Source organism: Aspergillus pseudonomiae, assembly GCF_009193645.1.
Source record: "Aspergillus pseudonomiae strain CBS 119388 unplaced genomic scaffold BDV37scaffold_62, whole genome shotgun sequence".
In the NCBI taxonomy this organism is placed as follows: Eukaryota; Fungi; Ascomycota; class Eurotiomycetes; order Eurotiales; family Aspergillaceae; genus Aspergillus; species Aspergillus pseudonomiae.
The window spans coordinates 173403-196026 of record NW_022476054.1 but is presented as its reverse complement, the minus strand read 5'-3'; the positions used below and the strand labels follow the sequence as shown (position 1 = coordinate 196026).

General features: G+C 48.0%; 11 protein-coding genes across 11 annotated transcripts in view; 10 read left to right on the top strand and 1 right to left on the bottom strand.

The window, feature by feature from the left end:
* Positions 1 to 548: 548 nt before the first annotated feature.
* Positions 549 to 3514, top strand: BDV37DRAFT_178609 (MHYT domain-containing protein). The gene is made up of 4 exons (XM_032079456.1): positions 549 to 941; positions 1000 to 1564; positions 1618 to 1803; positions 1873 to 3514. Exons 1-4 carry the CDS (start codon positions 787 to 789, stop codon positions 3313 to 3315), a joined length of 2349 nt encoding a protein of 782 aa, XP_031938909.1. The 5' UTR covers positions 549 to 786; the 3' UTR covers positions 3316 to 3514.
* Positions 3515 to 4098, top strand: BDV37DRAFT_178599 (uncharacterized protein). Its single transcript, XM_032079455.1, has one exon. It carries the CDS (start codon positions 3714 to 3716, stop codon positions 4005 to 4007), a length of 294 nt encoding a protein of 97 aa, XP_031938908.1. The 5' UTR covers positions 3515 to 3713; the 3' UTR covers positions 4008 to 4098.
* A 130-nt stretch (positions 4099 to 4228) lies between these two features.
* Positions 4229 to 6699, bottom strand: BDV37DRAFT_254661 (OTU domain-containing protein). Its single transcript, XM_032082662.1, has 3 exons — positions 6275 to 6699; positions 5735 to 6165; positions 4229 to 5687 (listed from the first exon to the last, which is right to left on the bottom strand). The coding sequence occupies exons 1-3, from the start codon at positions 6573 to 6575 to the stop codon at positions 4923 to 4925; spliced, it is 1497 nt and encodes a 498-aa protein (XP_031938907.1). The 5' UTR covers positions 6576 to 6699; the 3' UTR covers positions 4229 to 4922.
* A 540-nt stretch (positions 6700 to 7239) lies between these two features.
* BDV37DRAFT_254660 (FAD-dependent oxidoreductase) lies at positions 7240 to 8800 on the top strand. The gene is made up of 5 exons (XM_032082661.1): positions 7240 to 7428; positions 7489 to 7641; positions 7692 to 7795; positions 7851 to 7954; positions 8011 to 8800. Exons 1-5 carry the CDS (start codon positions 7400 to 7402, stop codon positions 8728 to 8730), a joined length of 1110 nt encoding a protein of 369 aa, XP_031938906.1. The 5' UTR covers positions 7240 to 7399; the 3' UTR covers positions 8731 to 8800.
* A 172-nt stretch (positions 8801 to 8972) lies between these two features.
* BDV37DRAFT_254657 (uncharacterized protein) lies at positions 8973 to 10212 on the top strand. The gene is made up of 2 exons (XM_032082660.1): positions 8973 to 9731; positions 9808 to 10212. Exons 1-2 carry the CDS (start codon positions 9023 to 9025, stop codon positions 10119 to 10121), a joined length of 1023 nt encoding a protein of 340 aa, XP_031938905.1. The 5' UTR covers positions 8973 to 9022; the 3' UTR covers positions 10122 to 10212.
* Positions 10213 to 10669: 457 nt separating this feature from the next.
* BDV37DRAFT_273590 (wax synthase family protein) lies at positions 10670 to 12005 on the top strand (the record flags this gene model as incomplete). Its single annotated transcript, XM_032085087.1, has 2 exons — positions 10670 to 11469; positions 11561 to 12005. 2 exons carry the CDS (start codon positions 10670 to 10672, stop codon positions 12003 to 12005), a joined length of 1245 nt encoding a protein of 414 aa, XP_031938904.1.
* Positions 12006 to 13053: 1048 nt separating this feature from the next.
* BDV37DRAFT_273589 (phosphotransferase enzyme family protein) lies at positions 13054 to 14831 on the top strand (the record flags this gene model as incomplete). The annotated part of the gene is made up of 4 exons (XM_032085086.1): positions 13054 to 13090; positions 13127 to 13437; positions 13518 to 13900; positions 13955 to 14831. 4 exons carry the CDS (start codon positions 13054 to 13056, stop codon positions 14829 to 14831), a joined length of 1608 nt encoding a protein of 535 aa, XP_031938903.1.
* A 920-nt stretch (positions 14832 to 15751) lies between these two features.
* Positions 15752 to 16569, top strand: BDV37DRAFT_178466 (TVP15 family protein). Its single transcript, XM_032079451.1, has 4 exons — positions 15752 to 15901; positions 15975 to 16090; positions 16153 to 16242; positions 16305 to 16569. Exons 1-4 carry the CDS (start codon positions 15882 to 15884, stop codon positions 16475 to 16477), a joined length of 399 nt encoding a protein of 132 aa, XP_031938902.1. The 5' UTR covers positions 15752 to 15881; the 3' UTR covers positions 16478 to 16569.
* BDV37DRAFT_178467 (uncharacterized protein) lies at positions 16570 to 17147 on the top strand. Its single transcript, XM_032079452.1, has one exon. It carries the CDS (start codon positions 16661 to 16663, stop codon positions 16961 to 16963), a length of 303 nt encoding a protein of 100 aa, XP_031938901.1. The 5' UTR covers positions 16570 to 16660; the 3' UTR covers positions 16964 to 17147.
* A 2537-nt stretch (positions 17148 to 19684) lies between these two features.
* sreA (siderophore transcription factor SreA) lies at positions 19685 to 22124 on the top strand. The gene is made up of 3 exons (XM_032079453.1): positions 19685 to 20483; positions 20551 to 21089; positions 21162 to 22124. The coding sequence occupies exons 1-3, from the start codon at positions 20155 to 20157 to the stop codon at positions 21989 to 21991; spliced, it is 1698 nt and encodes a 565-aa protein (XP_031938900.1). The 5' UTR covers positions 19685 to 20154; the 3' UTR covers positions 21992 to 22124.
* A 496-nt stretch (positions 22125 to 22620) lies between these two features.
* The window catches only part of BDV37DRAFT_178424 (CapA family protein), a 1331-nt gene continuing 1327 nt past the window's right edge, over positions 22621 to 22624 (top strand). The window contains exon 1 of the mRNA XM_032079449.1: positions 22621 to 22624. This exon is cut by the window's right edge and continues 1327 nt beyond it. The gene's annotated coding sequence lies outside the window, so the exon portion shown is untranslated.

The window sequence follows — 22624 nt, the reverse complement described above, 5'->3', positions numbered from 1 at the left end:
AAAAAAAAAAAAAAAAAAAAAAAAAGGGAAAATGGGGAAGACAAAAAAAATGAAAACCAAATTCTCCACCACGAAAAATAGAACAAGAAGTATGCTGTGGCTGATAGGCCATGGCCATGATTTTTATCAGACTGTGGCCAGGCCCATACTTGGTAGTCGAGTCCTCAATCGTCAGAGTTTATGCCCCATCGTTCCCTTCTGGCCAACAACGATCCCGATCCCTCGATCGTTTCGGTGGTATCCAGCAAATTTCCACGTTTTTCGGCTGATTGCTATGGATCTTCCCATTTCCAAGCCTCCCTACCTTTAGCTCGTGGTAGGAGCCCAAGGGCCAAGACTACAGGCCAGGCTCTCACTTTGGTTCCGCTTGTTAAATTGACGTACATTTACTAACAGGGATGTAAAGCGGATCCCATACATACCCGAGGAACAAATACGATGTCCAGCTACGCCTTCGCTTATTCTTGGGACCTCTTGTTGTCCCGCGCTACGTTGCAACCTTGGTACTGCTGGAGCCGCCCACGAGGGACAGGAAACGGTGGTGGAGTATCAGCTAGAGTTAATCGTTATAATAGCAAGATCTGTCCCCATGTGTGATCGCATTTGTCAATGCGTCAGCCTTAACTCCCAAATTTGCTGTATCCTTTCTTGAAGGTAGACTTCCCAGCGACCCCAAACATGCACGTACGGTGAACTGTCTTGGGTGTTTCTCTTTTTACACATCGTGCCCACGATCAATGAAGTCCTAAGTGCTTCCGATCTCCTTATATTCCTCTCATTCGCAAAATGTCGAATGCAGACGCCCCTGTCGAGAGGGCACCCACCGGGGTGTCATACCTGGCTGGGTTTATTTTCCTTTCCTACGTGGTCAGCATGATGGGATGCACTACGACATTAGAACTTCTCCATCGCCGGACGGCAAGAGCAGGTTTGTACAATTGGTACGAGCATGATGTGCTGTGCAAGAGCATGATGTCGGCTTGCTAATATGCAACCTAGGTACCTATTGCTCACCTCCTCGATAGCCATGGGAGGTGTTGGTATTTGGTGTATGCATTTCATTGGGAACCGAGCGATCGTTCTTGGCAATGGGGAATCAAATATTCAGATTATGTACAGCATGACTTTCACAGGCGTCTCATTCGTCTTGCCGGTGGTTGTTCTCCTCGCCGCTTTCTACGCTATTGGCACAAGTGAGAAAGCAGGGTATCTCCGAATCATGACGGGAGGTGTGCTGACGGGCTCATCGGTCTGCGGTATGCATTATATTGGACAGCTGGGGATTGCTAACTATCACTGCTCCTACCGAGCTGCGAATGTAGCTGGTGCGGCCGTCATCGCCGTCTTCGCTAGCACTGTTGCTTTGAGTGTATTTTTTCGATGGAGAGCTACCTGGACGGATAGCTGGTGGAGGCGAGGCATCTGTGGCTGCATGCTTGCTGCAGCTGTTTCTGGTATGCACTGGACGGCTGCAGTGGGAACGTCGTACCGGAATCATGATGAGTCTGTCAAAAAGGGTGGCCAACTCTCTCGCACCCAGACTGTGATTATCTGTTCTGTCTTGGTCAGTTTCCTAGGTTTTCGGCCCGCATGGCTCTATATACTGACATTATACAGGCATGCGTTGCTTGCGGTGTACTGTCCGCATGTGCCATAGTCGCTGGTGGAAGCCGCCGGAAGCTCAGAGCACAAGCCCAACAGCTGGTCTTGACTTGTGCTTTCTTCGACCCCGAAGGACGGATCATGGTCACACCGCATGCATTGCTTCCAAGCCGGAAGATCGTTGACCGGTACATTGGCAGGGTGAGTTTTGTTTTTCGATGGTCCTCGATTTGATTTCCCGGCCACCACTAACCATTAATTTTTCTTCAGACATTCAATGAAGATGATCTTACGCGGACGCACCCTGCTTTCCTCTGGGCTGTTCGAGCGAGTAGAAACTGGAAACTAGTGAGAGACGCGGTGCCCGTCATGAGAGGCCGGATAGAGTCAGACGAAGCCACACTGGAGCATTACATCTCCAAGGGAGTTGTCTCGGACCAAGAGACTGAATTGCAACCGCATTTCGATGATCTATTCAAACGCCACTTTTGTGTAACCGCCCAAGACCTAGCCGATGAGGTTCGACAGCCGTTACAGGATATGGGCATGCTCTATGACCACGTTTTGTCGACCTCTACTCCATCGTCACCCTTCTCTCGTGCGATGGGGTACTCGAGGATACGCGCAGGAAAAGGTCAACTCTTATTCACAGTGCGTCAATTAAAGAAACACGAAGCTAGCCGTATGGCAGCAGCAGGTTTCCGATTTACAACCATCGAAAACGTTACAACGATCCTGTCTCGCCGGATTCACGTTCCCGCCTTGAGCTTGGGAACCCATCTCAAAGACATGAGAGATTACGCGTCATCACACCGTGTATTCGAACCTGGAGTCCATCTTATCTCGTTTATCATGCGCCCTACGATCCATGACCACTTCGAAGTGTTGACTGCCAAGGGTACCGGCAACCCCTTACCATCATCGACTTTATCGACTAAACGTCTCCAAATCAAACATCTGGAAATGATAGCACACATGGAAGGGTGGACCATGTCAACCTGCCTGAATTGGTTGAACTCGGACCATGCGCGAGCCTACCAGGATATGGACGAGTTCCGCGAGCAGCTAATCCAGGCGATAACGAATCTTTCCTCGTCTCTTCCGCCCGATGTCAACCTAGCATCTAAATTTTCCGCCCGTCCCCTTATCGCCCCCTGCCGCACTAATAGGATTTCAGATGGACAGAATTGCATCCTCCTGCCGTTCTGTGTGGTGGGATCCCTGGATACGCAAATCTCAAACCCAGACTACTCCTTTACCCCTCTCCGTCTTTTCCGCGTACAGCAGCAGACGAACGACGGCCTCAGCGAGAGTGACGGATTTGCTAAAGAACTCAGCGAAGAGCTTTTATACTCAAAGGCCCGCCCAACCTCATCCACCGACTCCGACGTTCCTGACTCCATTCGCTCCAAGATCCGCTTCTGGAACCCCCGCAAAGTACCCGATTCAATGCTCAAAACTGACTCGCAAGAGTCTCTCTCCGAGAACACTCTCACCCCTGAGATCATGGTCCGCAAAGAAGTCAAAGTGGATGTCGCTAAGCTGGCCGAACCGACCTTCGAACCCTCAATAGGAAGACTCGCTTCACAGACGACTGTTGTGGCCGGTGAAATGGCTTTCAACACTTACGTCGACGAACTGTATACCCTTTGTTATTCTCCCGGTGTTCGACTTCGACCAGATCCGTCATTCAATCGGATGTCCGTTCGTTAAGACGGAGCAAAGAATATCTACACCATCCTTACAAACAATCGCTTTAGAGGCTGAAAAGAGTCAATCCAACCTTTGACTCACGGGACGTGGCACATACACGCTAGAACCAACCCTGGACGATTCTACGCTAGAGAGCACCAAGGGAAACAAATATCAGAGAGTATTCCTACGGCTCCAGCCGAATATTTACCTACAGTGCATTATGATAACGGTGTTCGACGCATCGCAAACCGTCCAACCTTACACACCCATGAGCAGGGCCCCATGGCCCACACCGAAGAATCTCGAGACCCTGATGACCGTCCTCTGACGGCAAGATAAGACATTTTCAGAATCTGTGACGATCCTCTCTCAGTTTTCTATTTTCTTTCTACGATAGACTATATTATACCCTTCTTATGACAAGCAGCAATTCCATTTTTCTTTCTTTCTCATGTCAAGTACCATGTAATGTATATTTTGGATATTGTCACGTTGTCACTCTTTCAGACATAGATCTATCGTCTTCCTCCCCCTTTCTACTTCTGCTTCCACTTTTCTTTATTTTCTCTTGTGGTCTTCCATTCTCTAACTCTTGTAAATATGCACTGTACTCACTCTATCCTAGCGAACTGTATACTAGTCATATAATGTATTACATCGAAGCCCCAAGTTCTTGCAAGATCTGTAGAATCTTCATTTCTTCAGCATAGCTCCTAAGTTGGCGGCTGGTCTAACCCTCGTAATCCAATACACCATTTGTTCAATGATTGATTATGTATGGGGGATATATCCATCTACTACTCTTGTCGGCAATAAGGTACTGTTTTATGTTTTGAACAGTTCTTATTTTATCACTACGTACTGAATGGGTCCTCAGACGCACCCTAAGCACGAATCTCCCTACAATATCCCATATATAATAGAGAAAAAATAGTCAAGGTATCCGATGATGTATTCGAGCAAAGGCCCGTCTACCGGAGCTATCAATGATTTAAAGATCTATGCCAATAGTATGATGGCATGTTCAACCACACCAATCCTGCCTGACATGGTCCCAGGAAACTCGAATCGTCTAGGAAAGCCGAAAAGTGGTAAGTTGGAAAGGAAAAGGAAAAAGGCGTAGAAAAAGATTCTTCACCGCCCCAAGATGCAACCGGTTCATGATTTTATGGCTGTACAGATCCTTCAGTCCTGCATGCATGAAATAAGAAAACCAAACTAAACCAGAGAAGGCCGCCGGAACAGAAGGGAAATAAGTTCTTTTTATTTCACGCGCAAACCCAATGCAAGACCAAGATCATGAATGCAAAACCCCCCAACAACGCCTCGTCAAGAAATATCGTATGCTCGCGTGGTGAAATCGTGGCTGACTATCGCAGATAGGTAGTGTCAAATGGTGTGGGTAGATATCGGAAGGAAATGGAAGCAAAACCCGCTCAGTCGTTAATAGGGAAATAGATAGTCGACTCTTTTAACCAAAGCGGCAAAAACGCCCAACGTGCTTATTATGAAACCCCAGTAAACATGGAAGCCAAGTGTGTATATCAGTGTCGTTACGGTCGTGGCATAATGCGAATTTGATCCAGAAGATCGGGAAGGATAGGTAAGCGAGAAGCACACAGACCTTATACAGGTTTTGAAGCGTTCCGAGCTTTGGTGAGACGTTGGCTCCGCCGTGGCTTCGGCTCTTCCTTTGCTTCGCTCTTCTGGGTGGCGGGCTCGCTAGAAGCTGGCTTTTGCTTGGTCCTGGACTTCTTGTCTTTCTCTGAAACTCCGGTTCCATCGGATCCGGATCCTGACTCAAAGGAATCACTCTCTGTCTGGCTAGGGGTCTCTGTAGTCACCGCCTGTCCTGCGACCGCATCCGGGCTGACTCGTAACCGTAAGGATACAAGGTCATTCTGATCGTCCCGGAAGGCAATCCCGACCGTTACATCAGGAAGGATACGGCGTTTTTGATCTCTAGCGCGATTGCGCCGCATAGCCGGTTGAGGGTTGTCCTCAAGCTCACTCTCATCTGCGGAGCGCTTGCTGCCTGTACTGAAGGGAGAGGAAGACCGGGAGGACGGCTGTTGAAGACGAGATTTCATGATGGCTTTAGAAGCAGAAGTCTCTGCCGGGTGCGCACTGGTATCTTCACCAAGTAGGTTCTCGAATGCCCTGTCGATGTTACCGCGACATTGTTGAAGCATTCCTACGATCGTGTCCCGGTCATACTTGCCACCAAGACCTTCCTGGATGGCCGATATTTTCCACGGGCTAGCCATATCTACGACAGTAGGTCCCGTTGTTGACGCTTCTTTTTGGAGTGTCTGCTCGGCTGTGGGTATACATGGCAAGCCTGTGTGGGGGCCTTCGGTATGCCGTACCGAGGAATAATGATGGAAATCCTAGAAAGTTAGAAAATCATACGGTAAGCAACTAGTGAGTGCCTTACATGAAAAGCAATATGCACAGACTCCCGCTCTTCGTCATCTGAAGCATGGACATCGCGGAAGTTCTGGATGCCATACATAGTGTAGACATTAACATCCCTTTTATATGACTGGCAAAACGCCTGGATCTCTTCTGCTCCTCCCCAAACGCCCTTCTTCCGAGACTCTGCCACCTTGGAATCAAAGCTCCGCTCTTTATCCTTGGACGTTGGAGGAGGGGCGGGACTGGCTGAAGAGGAGGAACAGTACGCGTATCGAGCCGCCGACGCTGCCGCCCGCCTGGGCGCTCTGCGCTCTCCACCAACAGCGGCTATAAAGTTCATAAAGTAATCTTTATTGGCAGCGATGTGATCTGCGAGACGGACACGAATTTCGTCGGCATGGGTGAAATCTCCATAGAATTGGTCCGAGAGGGCGTAATATAAGCAATTGCCTAGAGGGCACAGTTAGCGACGTTAGGAATTCTACGGTATACGAGCCCCATTGAGATGGCAACAGTATATATGATATGCCTTGAAAGTCCAATGGCAAGGAGGAATTACCGTCGCCCTCTGTAGGGAGAGCATAGAGCCCTAATTTGCTGAGACACGGAAGCTCCAGGCATTCCGTCTCCGCATTTTTGCTGCGCGTATTTTTTGACGATTTCACCTGCGACTGAGGCGGCAGCTTCTGACTTGAACGTCCATCACTATCATCCTCTTGGTGCGGTTGTGGGGGGTGGGCTGGGAGCTGTTGTGTTGGGGGGCGTTGTTCGGCCACGGCCTCATCGGCAGGACGAATGGAGTAATGCTGATGGGCCTCGACTACGGGCACGATTCTGCCACCGGTTGGAACATCCGTCATGATTGAGTAGCTCTGCTCGACGAATGGCCCTCATTGGTGAGGCAGACAGTCGGAGAGCTTCGTCGAGCAGAGGGATATGAGGAACACGGCAAGGGAGAGTAAAAAAAAGCAACACTGACAGCTCAGTGAAAGTGGAAGAGGGAAAAAAAGAGGAAAAGCAGCAGCAAGTTTCTCAATACTTTTTCTGGTACGGGGACTGCGGAGGAAACACACGAACAGCGGTCGTGATCCGAGGAGGCGGTGAAGCCTGATGTTTGCTCTGATTGGCCGACACCACGTGCGGCGACGCCTGCCCTCCGATAATGACGAAAGATACAGACGCGCGCTTTGGCGATGCCGGGAGTACCCGCCATTATTTGCATACTGTTTTAGGTCATCTTCAGGACTCTGATAAGTGTTACAGTCTTCTATTTTTATTCGGACAGTTATTTCTCCAAATATCATTTATTCCAATAAAATACAGACAGTATCATACGTTACTTATGTAGGGAGGACCATGTATGTATGTATGTATGTATGTATGTACCTCTCCCGATGCCCTAAATCGCCCCTCCCGGTACTACTAATACTAGTAATCATTTCCTTCTGCCCGCCGGAATTTTGGACCAATCACCCCCAGTCGATTAACGTCAAACGCTGATAATCCAACGGACGACTTCCCCGGCGGGATTTGTATCCTGCATAATATGAATATTTAATCATTTCGACTCACCATGTACAGAACCGTCAATTCCTGTCTTCTCTCTATACAGTCTCTTCATTCCTAGCTCCAATTATATATCAAAACTCATAATAACCTCAAAGTCCTGTCCAAAGAAACAAGCATGTCCACAAATAACATAGTGATCCTGGGGTACGGCCAACCCCACACTCTCCCCCAACCTCCAGCTCCAAGCTGATAGCAACCCAACAGAGCCGGAGTGTCGGGACTCACCACGGCATATCTCCTATCCAAGGATGCCTCCAACTCAATCACAGTGCTGGCCAAGCATATGCCGGGTGACTACGACATAGAATACGCGTCACCTTGGGCAGGTGCCAATTATCTTCCGTACGTTCTACAGGGGTAAACTGGTATATCTTTGTATGAAAGATGCCTATGCTCACCAAGAACAGGGTGGGTAAAGCCAGTAGCTCCCATGGCAAATGGGAACGAAACACCTGGCCTGCCCTCAAGGAGATCACAGAGAAGTACCCGGACGCTGGAATTCATTTCCAAGGTATGCTGTCTCTCGCGCGCTGTATCTTGTGCATTTTCTAAGCAGACGGGTCTAGATGCGGTTGTCTATAATCGTACAAAAGATCAGGGATCAGCAACCGGGGATTGGTTCTCGGAATTGGTGCAGAAGGAGCCTTGGTATAAAGATGTCGTGCCGGATGTATGTGATTTTTCAAGCTTTCAACGGAATGACCCCCGCGCTGATTGATACCCTAGTTCCGCAACTTCCCCGACAATGAGCTGGCCCCCGGCATTGACAACGCCTCGGTGTTCACTTCTGTCTGTATCAACACAGCGATCTATCTACCCTGGCTAATTGGCCAATGTCGCAAGACCGGTGTGGTCTTCAAGCGAGCCGTGATCAAGCATGTGGCCGACGCAGCCAGCCTCCATCATTCCGGAAAGAAAGCCGACGTGGTAGTCAACTGCACCGGCCTTTCATCCAGAAAACTAGGAGGAGTCAACGACGACAAGCTCCACCCCATCCGTGGCCAGGTCGTCGTGGTGCGCAACGACCCCGGCGCAATGTTCTCGATCTCCGGCACCGACGACGCCGACGATGAGATCACCTACATGATGACCCGGGCAGCGGGCGGTGGAACTGTCATCGGAGGATCGTACCAGAAGGACCAGTGGGATCCGCTGCCCGATCCGAACCTGGCCGTGCGCATCATGAAGCGCGCCGTTGCTCTCGTCCCACAACTCGTGGGCAAGGGCCAGGGCATTGAGGGATTAGATGTTATTAGACATGGTGTTGGACTACGACCTTTCCGCGAGGGCGGACCACGCATTGAAACAGATAAGGTTGATGGCGTCTCGGTCGTGCATAACTACGGCCATGGAGGATTTGGATACCAAGCTTCCTTCGGCTGTGCCGCGGAGGCAGTCGAGTTGGTAAACAGCGTCTTGAAACAGAAGGGTCGGGCTAAGCTGTAGGGTCGATGTACAATACCTGATATACGGATTGATCATGTATACAAACGAACCGCAACGAGACAGAATGAAAACAACGATTATCTATAGTAGTGGTTCCAATCGTAGTACATATTCCAAACCCTAAAACGAGGCCGCGGGCGATCGGCATCATAGCGACGTCACCACCGAGCAGGAAGAGTATATATACTCCACGACCGCTTCAGATTGTTCTCCAATTTCTATCGTACTGTAAATTGTCAATTGAATAATTCCGGGTTATCGTACCGATTTTAAATGAACAATCCGTCCAAACATGACGTACAAACCCCCCATAGTCGAAGAAGACTACTCCGACGCTTCCGAACCTCAAAAGCGCAAGCGCGATGAAAAATACCCCGAGCTGGAACCAGTAACTCCTCAACAAGAATTCGAGACAGAAAAACAGCAGCCACCCAATAAAGCTACTAAGCTCAATGATACGCCTGCCGATGAGGATGAGATTAATGCAGAAGGCGAGGTAAATGACGACAAGGAGGAAGATCTTAGCGATGTGTACGAAGAGAGCGACGAGGACGTACTGAAGGAAGAAGACAATAACAAAGATGACAAAGAAGTAGATGAGGAGGAGGAAGAGGAGGGGGAGGAAGAAGAAGAAGAAGCAGGAGAGGAAGAAGAGGAAGACACTGACAAGCACAGGGCAAAGGTACAAAAGGCCATTGATAAACTGGGCCGATGCCCCCTTGATGGCACAAAGATTGCGCAGAAGCCTCTTACTGCAACGCCAGAGACACTACTGGCGATGGTTATTGATGCCATGCTGAAGTCGCGCCCGATCTCGCATGATTTGACTCAGCGCACAATCACCAAGGTCATTGATGCTGGGTATCATGATATCCACAAATTGGGGGATAGTACCTGGGAGGAGCGCACGATGATTCTCAAGGATGGAGGATACAATCGGTATAGGGAGCAGGGAGCTACTAATTTAGGAGAACTGGCAGAATTAGTCGAGGGCAAATACGGTACGTACAATATACACTCACCTCGACTGTTATAGGGGTGGCATATTGCTACTTCGCTAACTTCGAAAACGCTTAGATGGTGATCTCAATAATCTATTAGAAGAGGCACATCACAACCGTGACGAAGTAAGGCAGCTCATCAAGGAGATCAAGGGTCTCGGCGACTTAGGCGCCGATCTATTTTTCAACAATGTACAGAGTGTGTGGCCTGAGATTGCTCCATTTGTTGACAAACGCAGCCTGAAAACGGCCGAGCAAGTTGGGATTGGCACCGATCTGGATGCCATCTACGCCGATCTGAAGCGTGATGCAATGAAGATGAGCAGATTGGCCAATGGCTTGTCTGCTGCGAGGTTAGATAAAAGGCAAGGAGAGCTTCTAAGCGTTTGATTGCCCCAAATGATGTAGTTATCTCTCGTGTACATAGGGCAAGCTAAGCCACAACTAATGTTTTGACTGAAAGAAATGCACTCAACTATGCCTGGTGTGTGCGGTGTCGCAGTAAGAATGCAACTTAGTATTGTTTCACCTTCCTTGCACAATAGGCTTTCCATAGAAAATCCACGTAATTTAAATGTAGTTTAAGCAGTTGCTAGCTTGACTTTGTCGTTCATCGTACAAAAGTACATTCAAAATTACACATCTCATCGACCCTCTAGAGTCTAAGCTATTTTTGGCCCCCAATCCCCGGTAAGTATTATCCCTAATCTTACTAAGGAGCTGTCACTGGTCAGATCGTGCAATAAGTTGATGCTATATGACAAGGAAGTGAAGGGCTAGATCCCCAACTAATAGCACAGCGAACAAAGAACTCTACAGGGCTAACCCAACACAGCATATTTCTGACAGTTCCAGCAAGTACTTATAGACACTTTAGTTCCTGTTGAGCTCTACTGACTTCAGTCGAATTTCCACCCTCATCCGAGTTCTACCTTGATATGGAGCCACATCCAATTCTCCTCCTCCTCTTGGAAGTGACCGTTTGCGCGACGGTCCTAGGCTTCACGAATCCACAATCTCCGCTTCGGCTGGGTGGCTTGCTCATCGCTTTTCTATGTATGTGGCAATGCATCACGATATCTCCCACCTATCTCGTACGCTCCGCCTGGGCCTCTCTGGTAGGCGGATATGCAGTGATGCTCTTCTTCCATTATATTGACATTGCACTGCTGAGTCAATGGTCCTTTGAGCCAAACGTGTCAGCAACCGAACGTCCCCAATTGAAGGATGAACATGGAGCTATAACACACCACAAGTTCTCAGTATCGAAGAAATGCAGTTCTTGGAAAGAGAAGTTGAAATTTGGCCTTTCGTCAACATTTACAGCCCGGTTCTGTGGCACCGCACACGAAGTCAGACGCATACCTCGATTTTCGACTAGTGACCCCAAGTATGTCCCATCTCGGACCAAATTCATTCGGAATACTGCCCTGACAGTCCTTCTTTGCTATCTGATACTCGATGTACTGGATGCGGGCGCCGACCCAGCGATGGTTCGCGAATACTTCTCAGAGCAGAATATCCCGCTTTTAAGACGTTTTCGTGATGTCTCTGGCAACGAGCTTCTTATGAGAGCCTCCGGAAGTATTGGAGTTATACTCGGTCTGATGTGCTCTCAAGGAGGCTTCTATAAACTCTTCGCCTTGATTGGCAATGTACTCGGCTTAAGCGCTCCTAAAGATTGGCCACCATTCTATGGATCACCGCTGGAGGCCTACTCGTTGAGGCGTTTTTGGAGGTGAGTACACCGACATGAATAACCCAACCATTATTGTAAACTGGCGAGAAAGAATTCCTGACACGAACATACTATTTCATCTCACCCGCAGTCTTTTCTGGCATCAAACAAACACCCACAAGTTCAATTCCATCTCCAACTTCATCCTGCGCAATGTCTTTAATATCCAATCGCGCCGGGGTTTAATCCCAAAGTACACCAGGGCAGTAACCATATTCTCCCTTTCTGCAGTTATGCATTTCCTCATCGACATCTCGGCCGGCGTCCCAGTCCACAAGTCTGGAGCGATCCCTTTTTTCTTCACCCAGGCCTTCGGCATCGTGATAGAGGATACGGTCATAAAGCTGTACAGCTTCATCACAACATACACCAACGTGAGACTGCCCGTGCTGGTGGAAAGGGTACTAGGCTTTACCTGGGTTGGACTCTTTCTGGTATGGTCTATCCCGATGTATGTGTATCCAATGATGTACCGCACAGCGGCGGGGCTTGATGATGCTATTGTTCCATTTAGCATTATTGGGTTGTTCAAGTGAGGAACCTATATGCTTTTTGTTTGAGGTAGTTGATCTACTGACTGGAGGACCTGGTTGAGTAAGTCGGAAGGCTAGTTTTGTCCTTTGTTTTCTAATGTTCGAGCTTTATAGAGTTAGATCTACTTGGTTGGAACTATATGTTCCTATACGCCTTGTGTGAGAAAAAAAGAAGTACCATAAAGACTACCAAAATTTGTCGAAATTAACATATGTAACGACGCGGTTCGAGTCACGGCTTTCTCTTCTGTAGGCGTACTTCTCTTCGCTCGGGTCGACGGAGCCCTAACTTTCCTTGTCTTGCTCATAGTATTAATACAGGGATTACTTGCGTAAATCAGGAAGACACCGGCTTATGACTGGAGACTAACATAGTTGGCGCAGTAGGCTTTAGTCAAGAGCCCTGTTAAAGGGCGCAAGGCTGTGACCCACCACTTGGCGACATTGGGGCAGCAATAGGATGGAGACACTTTGGGCTAGGAGCCAAGCTACCACTAGTAGGATCATATTTGCCTGATTATTGTAATGGTCTGCGTTGTATTAGCCTAAATCCTACAGACTCATGTATGCACTCACAAGGTCCACCTTATCGACTGAAATGGGCAAGCATAAGATGCAAGGCATTGGATAGTAGAACCACAAACTAATTCATATTGCTAACTTGTTGAAGGACAGAAAACAAGTGGGTTACGTATTGTAGCACCTTGACTTGAGCTTTGAAGATGCAGCCTAAAATAACATGATATGTACAGGGTCTTTTATATGTTCGTAGAAGTTCCAGAAAGCCGCCAATGGTGCTTGCTTCAACTTGAATATCTATATGTATTAGTCCGCTATCAATCATGAGTTCTATATTTTTTCTAGTTTATTCCTTCACAGCTTAGAAGCTTCCATGATAGAAACATTCCTTTTCCTAGATGCAATTCAGGAAAATATTAACTATCCAAGCCAGCGGTTGCTTATCCACAAGTGACTCGCATTCTATTTATACATGTAACATGACCACATACGCAGCGCTCTGTTGTCTCAGTGTTTTGCATTTGGAGAAATCATGATGCAAAGGCTAAAAAAATCCTTCAATATATCTTGTGTACAGCCAAGATTGGCTATGATTGTTAGGAAAGACTCACAATCTTTCCAGCAAGCTCGATCTATAAACTCCTTGCGAATGACAACAAATAGCCATCTCTTTTGCTACACGTCGGGTCGTTGGCTATATAATGAACAGCAACAATTGGAAAAGCGATATGTTGAATTTAATGTTCCAAGTTTGCAGAGAACTGTCGGTCAAATAGTCGGCAGTCAGTGTATGCAAATGACTAAAATGCCTGAGGGACTGTACAACAAAGTGTTCTCTTTGAAAATGGAGAACGGCAGGGAGGTTCTGGAGAGAATTCCAAATTCGAATGCTGGCCATCCCATTATGTTGTGGCTAGTGAAGTTGCAACTCTCGATTTTGTTTGTGGCTCCATATATTTCGGGGTGAATTTGTTGGTTGGCTAATGTCTATTATAGCTTTGCAACGTTCTCGATATCCCGGTCCCCAGAGTTCTTTCATGGAGCAACCCGTCACAACATAACCCAGTGGGTGCCGAGTATATACTGATGGAAAGGGTGAAAGGGCGTCAGTTAAGTGAGGTCTGGGATAACATGTCGGAAGCTGAACGGTTTGGTCTGCTGAAGAGCTTGGTGGGAATTGAGCAGAAACTGGCGAGTTCAAGGTTTGCATTTCATGGCAGCTTGTACTATAAGGATGCATACCCACATGGCACAACCTTTGCTGACCCGATTGAAGTGGAACGAGGGAATACGTTGGGTTTTGTTATTGGTCCGACAACTCAGCGTTCCTTTTGGGAAGATGAAAAGCAAGAGCTAGACATCGATCGAGGCCCTTGTATGTACATCTTGATCACACTTTTCTTGCACCATAAACTCATGACTTCACTATTTAGGGAAAACTGCGCAGGAGTATTTTCAGCCATCGCAACCCGTGAGATTGCCCTGATCCGAAATCCACCAAATAGATCCAGCGATATGTCTGTACCATCGGCAACAACATGGCCGAAACGTAATATGCATGTACGCCTTCTTGAGCAGTTTCTAATAGTGCTGCCTCACATACTACCACGGGACGAAACCCTTTGTCCTGCCTTGCTGCACCATGACCTTCACTCGGACAACATTTTTGTTGATCCATCGGATCGGACGAAAATATCGAGCATAATCGATTGGCAGGCAGTCTACACCGCGCCACTCTGCATACAGGCAAAGTTTCCATCAATATTCGATTGCGATGACCCATACCCATGGGGTGCTGTTCAGCCCAAGTTACCAGAAGGGTTCGAGACTCTTTCACAACCAGAGAAGCAGTTAGCCGAAGACAAGCTTGGTAGGCTTGGATTGAAAAAGTTCTACGAACTGGCTTCAAGAAAATTCAATCCGACTCTCGTTAGAGCCATGGATGCCATGAGAAACGATGATGATCCTACATCCTTTATATTCCTCATCGTCGGGCGGTCTTCCTTAGATGGTCCAATCCCGCCCCAAGAACTTCTGATACAGATATATGAGAAATGGGATCGAATTATGGAGCGGAGAGGTTTAGCGATACCTTGTCCTATCTCGTTCTCAAACGACGAGATCAGTAGAACTCGACAGCAGGTAGGCGCATGGGCAGAGGTATATGGTGACTTTGAAAGTCTGCGAACAAAGCTCGTTGGCGATGATGGCTGGGTCTCACATGAGGAATATGAGGAAGCCAGACGCAGGTGGGAGGCCAACAGAGTGACTTTAACGATGCTACGAGAGCGATTAGAAAGGCTACTGTGAAATTTCCAGGAAGACAATTCCGGTATCAAGACCACCTGCCATATACTCTACTAGTGCTCTGCAATGGTAGTTTGCATTAGATAACTATTCCATCTCGCCTCCTTTATTCCGTCCTTTGAACTCCTCGCATAAAATCAATGCACAGCAATTATGGTGGTACTCATCCATATATGCTGACGCAGTTCTGTACTGCAGACGATCCCTAGCCTTGTGCTACTCAGATAAATTTATTTGATACTTGTATCCCCTACAGTCAAAGGCCTAGATCATCAATGTATTCAATGCCTCTTTGTATTGGTGAAACAATATGTATGTACGTGATCGAATCCAACATCTACATAAGATTAGCCCAAAGAGTGTTGGGAAATCAACCTGAATCTACCTTGCATATTACAGACTGTGGAGCTCGAGCATTTAGGGATTTTTAATGCGTGCGTGTAAATATTATGTGTATGGAACATGGTAGCAATTTAATTGAGTTCGACGGTCAAACATATCATTAAAATATCTCTCGAAGCGATTTAATGAGATGGATGGATGCGTCGGACGTCCATTGCCATTCATGGAAGACGTGGCGCTACGCCAGTTCCGGTTAGACGTGCTCAGTCATCAATTGTTGGTCTTGGCAGACCCGCTGCTTGCGACGGCGGAGTGCTTGGAGCCTCACCGTCCTTGTTTCCCCGTTCTCTCTCCTCTCTGCTTCTTTTTTCTTTGCTTAAGAAACTTTGTTCCAGCAAGAGACTCTTCTCCCGTCCTTTGTAAGTTCTCGCTTGGTCCATTAGTCAATTAAGTCGAGCTCCGGGCAAGCGACCACTTCAGACCTCATCCTGACCGATCTATCAGCTATTTACGCTCGCCTACCTCCGCCCGGGCCAGGCTACGAAATTCCCCGACCTGAGTGTTGCTCTGCTCTCAGTCCGAACACCTCCAAACGCTCTTGCTCCTGATATCCACCTACCGATCCTTCCTTGCGATCTCACTCCCAAATTACTGCTCTATCCGACGAAACGATTGCGTAGACCGAAGGAACTCGTCCAGCTCACAGTCAAAATGGATCTTTCTAATATCTTGTATGTTTATGTGTCTCGTGTTCTACGAGAATTTGGGGCTGCGTGAATGGAGTTAGGGACTGATCATCTGCAGTCGACTTGTCAACATCGCCGTTGGCGTGATTATGGTTCTGGGCGGTATCTCCCAATTCTTCCCTCCGTCCATGAGCTCCATCATTGTTGGTGCATATGTGATTATCTTTGGTCTCCGTAAGATGAACCTGTTTACCCACCCATTGGTCTGTGGATACTGATATAACGCTGCCCATTAGTTGTCGCTGGGCTGGAATTCCTGCCCAACGTCCCGGATTATGTCTACCGCTATGCTTCTTTCCTGTTCTCCTTCCTTGGCCGCGGTATCTGTGAGTCTCCATTCTTAGCTGCATATCCACACTTATCCATTGGGTACTGATCAAGTGATCAGTCTATATCTTCGTTGGTTCGATCCTGCTGCACGACCACGTGTTGCGCTACATCGCTGGCTCTATCGTCGGATTCATCGGCCTGGGTTACTTGGCCCTGGAGTTCATCCCCTCGATTGAACCCCCCTCAAACATGCGCGAGAGCGACCAGGGCTGGGGTGCTGAGCAGGTTTAAATGCGGCCGATAAACGTTTGGTCCGGTGACGGGGCAGTAGCATAGCGTACGGTTTAGATCGGCTTACGCCGATTGATATTCGCCATGTAGCCCCACGGATGCACGAAGCGCAATGCGCCGCGAATAGATATGGAGTGGTGGAAGCAAGGAGAAAGAGGCGAAAAAAAGTTCTCTTTCTAGGTGATGTGCGACGATCGACGAGTGCGACGAATATCTATGCGACGACTCAATGGATTCGCGATCTGCAAAGATAGTGAGAGATACTTATGCAGGCGAGATTGCCATGTGGATTATGGCTATTTGTCTGTCTGTGGGCGTGGATTCATGGATAATTCTTTTTTCTTTCTCAAGTCCGATTTTGGACGGGCAGATTTATACTTTGCTTTTCTTGTGCCCTGTGGACCTTGTACTATAGGTTGTTTGTCGTACTTCTTATATTTAAACTTTTGGAGACATCAGATAACTCGATTGCGTGGCTCTGAGTAAGCTCTGGTCTTTTACCATCGCGCTGTCTGCGTAAGACGCTGAATTTTCAATAATCGAGAATCTAAACCATGCAAGTGCTCGTGACAATGTAAAGAGAACGATAAAAAAGGGGGGGGACTAAAATAAAAGAAAAGAAAAAGAAAATAACAAGAATGAAAAGACAATTTCCAAAAAAAAAAAAGAGAGAGAGAGAGAGATAAATCGAAAGGAATAAAAAGAAAAGTGAAAGACCCTTACTGCACCAAGCCTTGAGATCGGAGTCGATACAGATCAATCAATTCAAGATTGCAAGAACCGGAAGTACAACACCAGTCAACTGCCGAGCAGACTTACAGATAATCTGACGAGTATCCAACGCATATTCAGCCTTACTCATACGCACATGATCGCAGCGTATCCTATTTATAAAAAGATAATACCATCTCAACAGCATCAGCACGCTTACGTTCATCATCCGTTTAGGAAGGTAATAAGAAAACCCTTGGAATAAATAATTAATAGGAGAGATTACGGAAATCTCACCACCCGTGAAATTAAACCCCTTAAATCTAAGCACTCCCACTTTTAAATGATTTTCTCCCCGCTCCAAAACCCCAGGCTCTAATGCAGGGTTATTCGTAAGTCCCGACCACCAAGACTAGACCTAATCATCGACTAAGAAACTAGTCCACGCCACGATGTAAGATGATCGGAGAATCCGTAAATTAACTCGTGTGACCGTCATGATGTCACGGTCAGTTTCTCTGCCCCCCAGTGGAACAGGATGATGACCTCCAGAGATCCGAGGAGGAGTCAGTCATTCGAGCCAAGACACAGATGGATCGATAGATTAGATTCGGAGATAGGCGCTGGTTATTCGGGGATATTGATGACGACTTGTTCGGGGGGATTTCAAGTCCGGTGGGGGAACCGGCTTGTTTGTATACCGTGGACTAGATGCCAATAGGACTAAGGTGGTTGTTTGTAACGCGGGTTCGCGGCATGCGTGTTAGTTGGGTTTAGGGTGAAGTCTGATCATAAGGTTTGTACGGATACAGTCGGTTTAATCGCCATATGTATCAATCTCCTGATAAATCACGCCATGGCGGACGGGAACAATTGAAGCGATTACTACGGTTTTCTGGGTGGGATGATAGGATATTGATAATCGTGACAACTCATGGCGTATCCGTGCTCGTGATAGACATGTTACGTATTGGCTTTGATTGAAAGGAGAAAAAAACAAGATCATTCGTACTTTTGAATCTAGGCCATTTGGGACTCGGGAAAGGGTGAAGGTGTCAAAATCGGGGAACGGGCCCCGAAGGACTAAAAAGAGAAGATTATCAATCGTCCTTGAATTAGGAACGAGTACGGAACGAATCAGTGCCGAGCGAAGAGGCGCTGTTGGTGACGTATGGACCAATCACGGCGGCGGAAGATTGAACGGGGGCGTGAAGGTTCCCTCGCCGGCGGGACGAGATAACAAATAGTTACCTGGGCTAGTGTCTGGGTAATTTTAATTTGGCATTATGTGCCCTTATGCGTCTTGGTCCTCTAGTGACCGGTGGCTAAAAATCGGCGTGAGCCGAGGAGAAATCTTCAGCGAGGGTCTATTGGGTGGAGATGGTGATAGATTAGAATGTCAAGAAGGAGATGGAAGGCATCCGATGATCCTATCAGCGTGGCGAAAATAATGCTGACTTGAGAGAAATTTCGTGCGCAGCGAATGAGGAAGCAGAGAATTAGGCTTATTTCCATGACCGACAGACTAGGTACTGTTCTGGGAAGGTGCATTCCCACTAGACCCAGAACGCTAGGCCAGATACAGCAGCGGTGGAGCCGGATGATACGATCTGGGGAGAAGCAGAGCAATCATGATGGATGCAATGGAAAGAGGGAATGTGACTTTACTGTTAGCCAAAAAAAATCAAAAAGAGATTTACCACAAGGCAAAAGCTTTGCAAATTAACCAAAACTCAACAAAGCGATCCTTTCCCAACTTCTTGCGCGACGACAAGCACTGAACAGCCCTCAAACAACAGTCCACTGCAGGGGAAAAAGCAAAAATACCAGCGAGAAAGACCGGTGTAGATCCTCGCCCCCTGGAGATCGATAACGAAACGTCCTTCGATAAGACCACGCTGTTGGGACTCGGGAATGCGACTTGGGAGCTTTTTCCAGGCAACCAGAATAGAAACGTAAGGGTACGTGGTGGTCTGGCCCTTTTTTCGTTCTTTTCTTCTTTCATCTTCAGCAGCAGCAGCATCATTATTACCCACTTTTTCCGCCTTTCCCAATTGTGTCCTCGTTCTTTATCAATCAATCTATCTCTCACGCCTCATTCTTCATCCTTCCCACGTCGTCATCCTCCCCCTCTCTCCTGTCCCTTCCGCAGAAATCTCGTGTGATTATTTTCTTTTTTTAGTGGATTTGGTATTTTTCTTAAATTCTATATTTTATTTTTCTTGTGAACCCTGGTCACCTCCACACATCATATCTGATCGGATTGATTGATCGTCCTTCCCCGTCGATCTTTCTTGTCTACACTTTCACTTTACATTCCACCCCCTGCTTCCACCTGTCGAGTCTTTCAGCTTGCCTCTCATTCTCCTCAACTCTATTATTCATTGTAATCCCCATCCTTACCAAAACAGAAGAAAAACAAAAAAATCCAGCACCGATAACCGCTTCAACCACCACCTGGCGTCACGCCGCATCGCCACCCAGCCTCGTCTCGGATTGGCCAACAAAACCACCTTCGTGGCAGATCAGGCGTCTATTTCCATTCTCCTTCTAGTCGAATACCTCCTCCTCCTTCCTTTTTCACTTTCGGGAATCCGTCTCCACCTTATTATCTCTGAGCCGCTGTCAGGGATACTCGGTCTCTCTTCCCCGGTTCCACCTGGTTGGTTTAGGAGTCTCACTAGCTGCATCTCTTTTTACTCTACCGGTTCGCCCTTCGAGTTAGGCGTTTTAAATTTTCTTTTTCTCCTGCACTGTCATCTTGACCGACTTTTGACTTTGTGATACAATACATTACAACATCGACTGTGGTGCAACCTACCTTCATCCTCCCTTTATTTCGACGATCCGCCTCCAACAGACATCCGCGTTAGCTCTGGGGGTCTATACTGCCCTTCCCTGGGTTGTCATCATCCCGGAACACCAAGCAAAGAGCAGATACCTTCTTCTGACCGACCGCGGTGGAAATGTTAGCATCCCTCCCGCAGATGGAGACGGTACGATCGCTCCCCCGGAATCCGGACGTTGTTGCGCGACACCCGTCCGCAGAGGACCTTGATGCTGCGCAGCAGTTGATATCATCGGCCCAGGCGGGTCGGGAACATCCTGTCGACCGACTTCGCGATGAAACAGGGCCTAAACGCTACGAAGAAATGCCCAGTCGTGGTCCGCATGAAGCAGACAAGTTCTTGGATGTGTCGACGCCGTATCCGTCGGAAATTGGTGCAGCTCAGTCAGACAAGTCATCGTCGCCGAAGTCCCAGAAAGATACTTCATTTCTAGGGCATTCGTGTAGGTGAGTATTCAGTCTTCCTTCTTGGCTTAGATCTTGCACGCCGTTACTAACTTGAGACGCTTCACAGTAATTGTGGAACAAAAAGCACTCCATTATGGCGGCGTTCCCCGACGGGAGCTATGATCTGCAATGCTTGCGGTTTATATTTGAAGGCTCGTAACGTTGCTCGACCGACAAAGCGCAACCGTGTACAGACAAGTCCAGAAATTACGCAACCACCGAGCAATCCCTCGCATCCTCCGCACGATTCCCCTGCTCCATCATCGCACAAGGGAGGGGGCTGTCATGGTTCCAAAGGTTCGTGTCCTGGGGGAGGGAATTGCAATGGTACAGGAGGGGCTGAGGGGTGTGACGGATGCCCCGCTTACAACAACCGTGTGTACAAGTCGACTCCCCGGGGCACGGTGCCTGTGCATGCTTGGAATCGAGCAACAACCTCCGACAGCGAGAAGCCTCTTCCTCTACAGGAGCCCGAATTATCGGTAAAGAATGGCACTCCAACGACAACAGAAGGCAATATGCTGGTATCCTGCCAGAATTGCGGCACTACGGTAACTCCACTCTGGCGACGAGACGAGAATGGTCACCCCATCTGTAATGCGTGTGGTAGGTTTTTTCCAATATTTCCCCCCCCAATTATTACAGCAAAAGCCGTAATTGTACTGACAAATAATTTAGGTCTCTATTACAAACTGCACGGTTGTTATCGGCCTACCACGATGAAGAAGACTATCATCAAACGACGGAAAAGGGTTGTGCCGGCGCTGCGAGAGCATTCTCCGACGGGTGCCACGCAGTCATCGAATGGGTCTTCTGCCTCACCGGAAGCGTCTCCTGCTGCATTAGCTCCTCACGACGACCATTATCGTTATTATAGCTCGGAACCCATGGACCGTTACAAGCACATGTCTGGTGATCGTATCTCACCGCAGGCCCCAAGGCAGTTTGGCTTCGCGCCGCCGCCTGTTGATTTCACGGGGTTCGGCTCTGCGACGATGTCCTTGCCGCACCACCCTCCCCCCCCGAGGCTGTTGGAGCCAGATCGTATCAACGCTCCCGGCCATTCTCCCGTCTCGCAATTCGCTCGACGATCCCTCTCGCCTAATCCTGCGAATCCCAAGAAACGGACTCTTGCAGAGACCGCGTCATCTGCGGAGGCCGTCGCGATCCCCACAACGTTGGAATCAGGGTCGAACCAACTTCCACCTATCATGTCAGCTGCCAACCCGTCCCCACCGGGCCGGCTCAGCTCGATTTCTTCCATTCTCAACCACCCTAACACGCGGGACGAGTCACGCTTGGACCCGTCGCTCGCTGCGCTGAGTCGCCAGCAGCACCAACACTCACACCAGGCTCTGGCACCTCCGCCCCCTCAGCCCTTGCCCGGAGTAACAGAGCTCGACAGTATGCGGGAAGAACGCCGGGCTCAGTTACAGCGGGAAGCTGAGGAGATGCGGGAGATGCTGAGAGCGAAGGAGCGAGAATTGGCCGAGTTGGGACGGCAATGATCGTTATTTCCTTTCTGAGACTCGATGTCTGAATGTGCTTTTTGCTCATTTTTGTCCATTAATACACCAGGCGCAGCTGTTGCTTTCTGACGAGATACCACTTTCAACAGTCGAAGGATTAACCGGGGTTTTGTTTCCATATTCAGGGAAAAGTGGCTTTGGGTTTGTGAATTACCATGTGTTATTTGAAGCGGGAATAGCGGGTTTACCAGAAAAAAGAGTCCAGGAAGGCTTTGTCTTTATGTTTGATAACTACAGATCTCTCCTCAAATTGAGGTTTTAATTTCGGAAACGTCATACATACATACATAGATTGATGAGATAGATCGGGAATCGGATATTTGCATGTACAGTAACCGTGCATGTTTCGAGTTCGTTGAATATGACCGACAGACAAGTTCAATGTCGTGCATTCGGCACGGCCCGAGATCGAGGAGTGAACTCATCATGATGTATATGACCTGACATACTTCAACATACATACATCCTTAGATGCATTAGTCCAGAATGCAAACCCAACCTCGCCAGCCATACATACATACAACCAAAACACAACCCTAATAAACCCATCAAATAATCAAAAGAAAAAAAAAAAAAAAAAAAAAAAAAAAAAGGTTCCCAGCTGGTTTCACC